The sequence below is a fragment of the Arachis ipaensis genome, chromosome B4 (genome assembly GCF_059453495.1).
Source record: "Arachis ipaensis isolate K30076 ecotype BB chromosome B4, ASM5945349v1, whole genome shotgun sequence".
Lineage (NCBI taxonomy): Eukaryota > Viridiplantae > Streptophyta > Magnoliopsida > Fabales > Fabaceae > Arachis > Arachis ipaensis.
Genome location: NC_142439.1, coordinates 12725343 through 12734670, shown reverse-complemented (window position 1 = coordinate 12734670; position 9328 = coordinate 12725343). Strand labels below are relative to the sequence as shown.

Here is a 9328-nt window from a genome sequence, read left to right as displayed (position 1 = left end):
AAGAAAAACGCTGAGTACCGTTGGATTTAGAGAACGTTAGCAATGAGTTTGCCGTTGAATTTATCGCCGAATATGGCTATGAACTCGTAACCGTCAAATATAATCATCAGAATTGTTGTTTCGACGATAATATGTGGCAGGAAAAAAGGAAATTATGGCGTGCACCACTACCGTTGGTAAATACGACGGTAACCTTGTTTAGTGAAACGCTGCGTTTTAGGCACACAAAAAAACGTTACCGTCGAATTTGTCCGACGGTAAATCCGACGGTAACGTGCCCTTAATTATAGCTTGAACCTTCATCTCTCCCATTTCGAATTTCCTCCTTTCTCTTTACATCTCCACCCTCTTTCTCATCACTGCCTCCACCATTGCCGCCGATTCTCGGCCCCCTACCATCGCTGCCGCCGCCGCTCCATCGTTCTCAGTGAGCCAGAACCTTCGCGTTCAACACTCTCTCCACTACGATGTCAAGCCTCCATCACTGCAACATCCGCCGCTCTCTCTACCGAGGTACACTCCGGCGAGCCACCTCCACTGCCGCAACTTGCATCTCCACCGTTGCTCCACGCTTCTTGCTCTGAGGTTGGTTTTAAAATTTTGTCAATTCCTAATTTAATCTTCTCTATTTTAAATTCATTATGGTTTAATTAGATTTTAATTTTTCATTATTAATTTGGTTTAGTTAAACTACTTTTTGCTGTTAGGATTATTTAGAGTAAAATTAGAATTTTTTTATTAGGATTTCTCTTGGTTCATAGGTAATTAAGCATGCTATTGTGATTCTTGGGTTTGTAATTTCAATTTGTTTAGGGTTTGTAATTTAGTTTGATTAATTTAGGTTAGATTCAATACATTAGGTTTTAAATTGTTCAAGTGTTTAGAATTCACTAATTTTGTTATTTTCTGAGTTGATAACTGTTTTGCTGAGAAATTGTTGCTGAGATTATTTACTAATTGTTTAATTTCAGTTTAATTTAGTTTAGGTTTGGTTAGTATTTCAATTTCAATTTTGAATCAGTTTCAAAGTTAGTTCAGTGTTAGTTTTCTAATCTTGGTTGACTTAGGTTGATTAAGTTAGGTTAGATTCAATACATTAGGTCTTGAATTGTTGAAGTGTTTGGAATTGTCTAATTGCGTTAATTGCTGTGTTGATGACTGTTATTTGCAGACATGTCTACAGACAGAGATATTGCGAATTAGGCTGCCGGTCATGGTCATAGCCATGGTCGGGGTAGAGGGAGGGTTTCCTCCAGTACCCTCAGGACTTCCGGATCTTCTCCCTTTGCTCCGACTAACCCGGTCACGCCACATGTTGCGGTTTTAGTAGACTAGCCGCTCATCATGGTCCCTAACCACAACTACGTACTGTCGTCCACGGTAATGACGCCGCCTCCTACTGCTCAGCAGCTCGCATCTACGACGACGCCGAGTCCAGCCACGGCAATGAGGCAGCAGCTAATGCCCCTCCACCACCTACCATCGTACGGTTGCGCATTTGGCCTGATGGCGGCACGGGGTAAGTATCACGTTCAATGCTCATGTAATTCTTGTTTATTATTTTCTAGTTTTATTAATTATGATTCTTGTTGTTGTTGAGATTTCCTGAAAATTGATTCCTGTTTAGTGGATTTAGGTTTGAAATTCTGCTGGTTATTGTTTTTTAGTTTTATTGATTATGATTCCTGTTGTTGCTGAGATTTCCTGTTTAGTGGATTTAGGTTGATTTGTAATGCTGTTGTTTATTGTTTTCTAGTTTTATTGATTATGATTCCTGTTGTTGCTGAGATTTCCTAAAAATTGATTCTCGTTTAGTGGATTTAGGTTGCTTTCGAATGTTGTTGGTAATTATTTTCTAGTTTTATTGATTATGATTCCTGTTGTTGCTGAGATTTCCTAAAATTTGATTCATGTTTAGTGGATTTAGGTTGATTTGAAATGCTATTGGTTTTTGTTTTCTAGTTTTATTGATTATGATTCCTGTTGTTGCTAAGATTTCTTAAAAATTGATTGTTGTTTAGTGCATTTAAGTTTATTAGGAATGCTGTTGGTTATTGTTTTCTAGTTTTATTGATTATAATTCCTGTTGTTGTTGAGATTTCCTAAAAATTGATTCCTGTTTAGTGGATTTAGGTTGATTTAAAATGCTACTGGTTATTGTTTTCTAGTTTTATTGATTATGATTCCTGTTATTGCTGAGATTTTCTGAAAATTGATTCATGTTTAGTGGATTTAGGTTGATTTGGAATGCTGTTGGTTATTGTTATCTAGTTTTATTGTTTATGGTTCCTGTTGTTGCTGAGACTTCCTAAAAATTGATTCCTGTTTAATGAATTTAGGTTGATTCCTTTTTATGGGTTGTTGTTAGGTTTTTACTGAACCCGAACGGGTGTACTCAGGAGATGACGAATGTCATCAAGCTGATGTATGACCAGTCCTGGCCTAGCTACACGAAGATCCCCGCTGAGACCAGGAAGCGTTGGTTTGAGAAATGGGCGGTAATTACTTTCATTATTTCTATTTTAATTCTTTTTATCTAGTTTATATTCTCTATCCTGTCTAACTAAATTTAAAGTTTCTTTGTTGCAACTGCACTTTATTTAGGATGTTGAGCATGACTTGACCATATGGAAGATATTCGACTATAGGATGGGTCGGCGGCTCCAGTAGATGCTGGATGATGTTCGCCACGGCCAGGACCAGCGGATGTGCTAGATCCAACCGGAGGTAAAGAAGGGCATGTTTTCTCATTGGGAGACCGATGCGGGGTTCAAGCATCGGCGGTCTCACCAACCGAGCTAACAGGACATCGGAGAGGTTGTCAAAGTACACTGGCGGCTCAGCAACCTTCATGAAGTCGAAGACCAGGCTGGTATGTAGTTCCTTAATATTATTAATAACTTCGTTATGTTATCTGTTTTTCATATCATTACTAGGAATTCTAATAATTTTGTATTTCAATGTAACTTGTGAAGTTGAAGGCGTTAGACTGCGGGGCCATATTGGCAGAGACCTTCAAGTACACCCACATGCTGAAGGAGAAAAAAACGGGATTTGTTGATTAGCAGTCTCAGGACTATTATGTAAGTAAACATACGTCTGATTATCTTTTGCTATGAAATTATTAGATATTAACTGTATATCTGTCTTAGCTTACTAATCACACAGTAATTTGTGTTAATTGTATAGGAGTCCTACACACAGAGATTGGAGACCGCGATTTAACAGTCTCATCAAAGTGGGGAGGACGTCGTCGATGGATTTGATGAAGGCATGGATTTGAGGCTCCAGGTGTAGGAGCTACAGCGCAGCCTTCACCAGCATGCTCAGGAGCTTAACGATTATTGAGAGAGGTATCAGGAAATCCTCACCCGCACATCTTCTACGGATGAGCTCAGGCTGGAGTTTAAGGAGTCGCTGAAGTGGATGCAACGTATGGAGGCTCCGATGGAGGTGTACCAGGCCCAGATACGCACCGCTAGCATCGACCCTGTTAGTGGCAACGGTAATGCTGGTGGCACATGGACATCGTCACCGCCTCCTGCACCGCTGACTTAGGGCCATTTCCACTGACGCTAGCATTTCACTAAGTTAATTAGTGAGTTGATTAGGATTTGTGGATTGAGATCAATTATGCCCTTTTGACTTATCCTCGATACTAGGGTTGACTAATTGGGATTAATTCTTCACAATTACCATGTTTATGGTCGATGACTAGGATAGGAATCCTTAATTCTCAACCGTTGCAAAGAGTTTCTTTTTGCCATTTGAATTCCATTTTTGATTTACGTGCTTTGAGTTTTAATTCCCTTGCATGCTTATTTACTTTCTTAACTTTTAATTTTCTTGTCAATTACCATCAAATCCCTTTTTTCCCTCATAGCCAATAATTGAGCACTTGATTGCAATTTCTAGGGAGAACGACCCGAGGTTTAAATACTCTCGATTTTTTTATATTGGTTTGACTTAGTGACAACCTATATTTAAACTTTGATTTAGAGTTTAATTGTCAATTTGGACTATACTTGCAACGAAGTTCTTTTCTACTGAGAAATTCTAAATCGGCATTAATCTCTTCATCAAGTTTTTTGTCTGACGACGATGACTACCTGGATATGTAGATATTAGGTTTTTGTATTATTGTTTCATACATTTATTTGGTGTACCTGACTTTTATTTTACACATTGTATTATTTACTAATTTTAAATAAAAATTATGCAATATTTATGAATTGACCACTAATTGTATGAAAAATTTTAAATTTAAAATTAAAATTGACCATTTATTTAAAATTCGAAAAAGTGACGTTACCGTCGGAATTACCGTAGGAATAATCCAACGGTAACATGGAGCGAAACAATATTTTTTGGCACCAACGTTATCATTAGAAAAATTCACCGGTAACCAATTGATTTCCTGAGCTGGCAATCCATCACAAAATTCGACGGTGATTGACGGTAATTACCGTTGGACGAAATAAATCCAATGGTAAATATTTACCGGCAAGATTTATATCGTCTAGTCATTTTCAACGGTGAATTCATTGCCGTCGGATATATTTGAAGAACACGACAGTACTCAGCGTTTTTTTTGTAGTGTTGTGCGTTTATCTTATCTTTAGCAGTTTTGGTAAGTGTTAAACTAACAAAAAAAATATAAAACCGTTTTTAGGTATAAATACAGCTACTTTAACTCAAGAATAGACAAAATATATTGGTAAGTTTAAACAAATGACAATGTTGGTCATATTACTTTAATTCCAAAAATGAATATGTTACTAGAATATAAAACAATTATTCTAAGTAGATTTTAACAAAAATAGTTTTCCATAATACTTTCTTTGGATATGATAACAAAAAAGGTAATTCAAGAAATTTTTTTTTATCTCATGTTAAATTATACTTGCTCAAATCGGTTTTAAAATTAGAGTAAGAGGATTTGAAAGTTTTACTCATAAATCATGAGAAAAAACCTACAAATTCAACCTATAATGTTATTTATTATTTAAAAAGAAATCTTTAAAAAGATAGAATTATAATATAAATATTTTAATTTAATCACAAACTATATATTATTATTAATGAGTGATTGTTATACTTTAAAAATAAATAAAAAATCATTAGCATTGATTTTCTTATTTTTAGTATTGTAAATAGTTAAAATTTAAATTTAATTAATTTTATAAAATTTTTATAATAAAAGTTACTATGTATGTTTTTATTTAAAAAATTTTAAAAAATGCCTATATATTTTTGTATTATTCTGTGCAAAACACAGATACATATACCAGCTAAATTTTAGAAAAAGAGATATCAATAAATATATTACTTTAATTAGTATGAATACTGTAAATTTTTAATTTACTTTTTTGTATCTCTCCGTCTTCATGATGATTTTATCGGCATCCCATTTTCAAAAATTGTTGTCTTTTAATTTATTCTTTTTTTGGATTTTAAGTTCCGTTGTTAATATAAAAAAAATTATAAATACAACGACACATTGTATAACTTTTTAGGAGTAAATAGCCAAAATAATTTATCAAATTTCACATACGTAATTCAAATTGATCTTCCAAAGTTTTGTCGAACCAAATTAGCACTTCGTTTTTTTAGAAATTAACGTCTCACTTTTTTTCTCATATATTTAAAATACAAAAATCCCTAAAAATCAGTATATTTAAATTAGAATAAAAATTCTCTAAAAATGAAAAACAAAACCCTAACAAACTAATCTAACAAATCAAAATTACCAACCCTATCAAAAAATGCTGTGTACTCTAACGGTTTCATATGATTGAGAATAGGAGACATATACTTTTGAAATGTTGTGCACAGTGCAATCAGTCTTAAATTAGAAACCCGGGAAGAGGAGAGGGGGGGGGGTTACGTTTAAACAAAATGGTCAGTTGGTCACATAGACTGCATTTGTTTTGAGAGACAGGAAAAAACATGACATGAGTATTCTTTTTCAATAAAATTAATTTTATTATATTTAAGCTTGTATAACAACATATTGAAAATTAGACAATAAAAGTAACTAACATTATGACATAATTATATGAGATGCTTCCAAGTTCAAACACATGTGTACACGATAACATAAAAAATTACAAACATAACACATCAAGCCTTGTACTATCATACCTAATTCTTTTATGACTTTATCTTAATGAAACCTCATCCGAAGGTGTTTATAGTTGTTTTTAGATGAAATTACAACCCAATCAATAATAGCATGTGTTATGCTGCTCAATGGAAAAGAATTTGATATATTTTTTACTAACAATTACAAACTTTGATATTGAATGATCTTTGCATAAAGAATTAAATTTAGACATCTTTTTCTAATTTTTCACTCATCTAATAATATATGAGCCATTTAGGACCTTATTTTAGAGGAAAAAAATTATTAAAAAATGACACAATCGCATATATGCAGAATTAAGTGCATTATATGGCCACGCTGCGGAGAACGACAGTTTCAATAGTAAGGCCAGGACCAAAGCCAAAAAGCACACCCCAATCAAGTCCTTCACCAGTGGTTTTAAGTCCTTCTTCAAGAGACTTCTTCCTCATCAAATCCATAATGAAGAACACACATGCACTTGACATATTACCATAATTGCTAAGCACATCTCTAGTAGCTTTCATTTTTTCTGGTTTCAAGTTCACCTTCTGTTCAACCTGGTCTAAAATTGCACGTCCACCAGGGTGTGCAATCCAAAATATTGAGTTATAATCAGATATGCCCAATGGATCAAAAGCTTTACTGAGTGCGTCATTGATATTTTGCGAAATAATATCAGGAACACTCTTGTTAAGATAGAATGTAAGCCCAACTTCACGAAGGAGACCACCGATGGCTCCATGGCTGCCAGGGACAAGTTTTTGATCAGTCGAAACAAGCTCAAAGATAGGCTTCTCAACCTCTGGCACAGGATCAGAACCAATGATAATCGCAGCAGCTCCATCAGCAAATAATGCTTGCCCTACAAGACTATCCATGTCTGTCTCACTGGGACCGCGGAAAGTGACCGCAGTATTCTCAGAACAAACGATAAGTACACGAGCATCCTTGTTGTTTTCAGCCAAGTCCTTAGCCAAACGAAGGACAGTGCCGCCAGCGAAGCAACCTTGGTGGTACATCATGTACCTCTTGACGCATGGGTCGAGCCCTAAGAGTACGATGAGTTCATAATCAACGCCAGGCAACGCAACGCCGCTGGTAGTGCAGAAGATCAAATGTGTGATCTTAGACATTGGCTGGCCCCATTCCTTGATGGCCTTGGTTGCAGCCTCTTTTCCAACCCTTGGTACCTCCCTGATCATCATGTCTTCTCTTGCATCCAACGACGGTGCCTTGTATGCGCACATGTTAGGGTTCTCTTTCAGTATCTCTTCTGTTAAGTACATATGTCTGTTCTTGATCTGTGTTCTCTCACCTGAAATAAAAATGTGTAATTCACATCCATCATTACCTTTGATAAAGTTGAGAAAATGATATATATAGTAATAATGTTATTCTTGAGTTATTTTTGTAGTGACTTAAATTTTTAAATACCATTTGAATATATAGTTTATATAAATTTATAATTATGGAAATAATGTTATATAGTTATTATTATTATTATATCAAACAGTGAATATAATATATTGTATAATATGTTAATTTTCTGTTTTAAGTAATATAAAAGTAAAACGATAAATTTTTTTGATAAATATTAAATAAATAAAGCTAAAACGCTTAATTAATAAAAATACATACAAATGCGCTGAAACTTCTTCTTAAGATCGGTCATGTGTTCGCTGTTGGTGACTCTAAAATAATAATCTGCATATGTACTTTGATCAACACAGTTTGGTGGATTTGCTGTGCCAATCGCGAGTACCGTTGCAGGACCTTCTGCCCTTTGAGCCTTGCGGATCTCACTAACAGCGACCATCTTTTCCTAGCTGTGTTCTTTGGGACAACAAAGCTTAGCTATGTTCTTTGGGAGAGCAAACTTTAGCTATGTGCTTTGTATTTTGGTGAAGACTTAGGCAGAGAGAAGGGGAATATTTATATGCATGAGTAGGGGCATATGTGGAATTAAATGGGGGAATTGGAACTTACATAGAAAACGTGCTAACTCAAAGTGTTGTAATGGTGACAATGATTATAATTTAATTAGTTAACTTCAAAAACGAAGTATTCTGACTTCTTGGTTGTTTAATTGTTTTGCTTTGACTTTGATTGATTGATTGGGCATGTATCATGTTACATATATTGTGTAGTTTTAGTGTTATTTAATTCATGATATTGTATGGATGGCGGACCAGATTGGCGGCTTATTTGTATAGAGATCTTTTCGTCTTGTGATTGATGTATGGGTCCATTTTTGGTGGTTGGTAGAATATAGTATTTGCTATTTCTTTTAATTTTTTCGTTTTTCTTTTTCTTTCTCTTTTTCTTTAATCAATGTGGGATAAACTCTTAAATAGAATTTAGTATTATGATAAATTAATTTTTGACTTGTCAAATTGTAAAATAAGTAAAAAACCAAAAACTTTGATTTGGTTTGTTAGGAATATTTTAGATTTGAGAATGTTTTATTTTTTGTAAAAAATAGAGTTTTTCTTTTTACTTGTTTTGTAAAAAATTTCCTCTTTTATCTCATGTATGCATCCAATCATATTATAGAAATCTTTTATGGGCTAATGGTCAAATTCGTCCCTGAAAGATCACTCATTCTTTAAATTAGTCCTTAAATGACTTTTTAAATCATATTAGTTCTTGAAAGATAAAACGTAACTAGTTTTAATATTTTGGATTTCACTAAATAAATATAGTAGTTATTTTAAATGCTTTAATCTTTTAGATCTCACTAAATAAATATAGTAGTTATTTTAAAAACTATAATAAAATATTAAGATTCAACAAGTGATTCCACAAATCAATTTTTCAATTATTGAGTTCTAGCATATAAATTAAATAATAATAAAAATTATAATTTTAAAAGTTTAAAAGATTTAAATTTTAAAATAACTACTATGTTATTTAGTGAGATTTAAAATATTAAATTTTTAAATATATAATCAACAATAATTTGATAAACTCTTTTAAATAAAAAAAATTTCACTATAAAAAATTACAATTTAAAAATATAAAATTTTAAAATACAAATAACAAAATAACTTTATAATAATTTAATTATTTTTATTATTTTATGTAAAGAGAATTTTGTTTATTAGTGTCTAAAAAATAATATTAAAATTAGTACTATCAAAAATTTTTTAAATTTAATATTATGAAAAAAATAAAAAAAATTTATATAAAGACTAATTTGAT

General features: G+C 33.1%; 1 protein-coding gene across 1 annotated transcript; it reads right to left on the bottom strand.

Annotated features, from left to right (window-relative positions):
• Positions 1–6243: 6243 nt before the first annotated feature.
• LOC107638914 (stilbene synthase 3-like) lies at positions 6244–8046 on the bottom strand. Its single transcript, XM_016342312.3, has 2 exons — positions 7766–8046; positions 6244–7442 (listed from the first exon to the last, which is right to left on the bottom strand). The coding sequence occupies exons 1-2, from the start codon at positions 7941–7943 to the stop codon at positions 6451–6453; spliced, it is 1170 nt and encodes a 389-aa protein (XP_016197798.1). The 5' UTR covers positions 7944–8046; the 3' UTR covers positions 6244–6450.
• Between the last annotated feature and the right edge of the window lie 1282 nt (positions 8047–9328).

Coding starts and splice junctions, on each gene's coding strand:
- LOC107638914 (XM_016342312.3), bottom strand. CDS start 7,943: ATGGTCGCTGTTAGTGAGATCCGCAAGGCTCAAAGGGCAGAAGGTCCT. Junction 7,443..7,765: donor GAAGAAGTTTCAGCGCATTT/GTATGTATTTTT, acceptor TTTTTATTTCAG/GTGAGAGAACACAGATCAAG.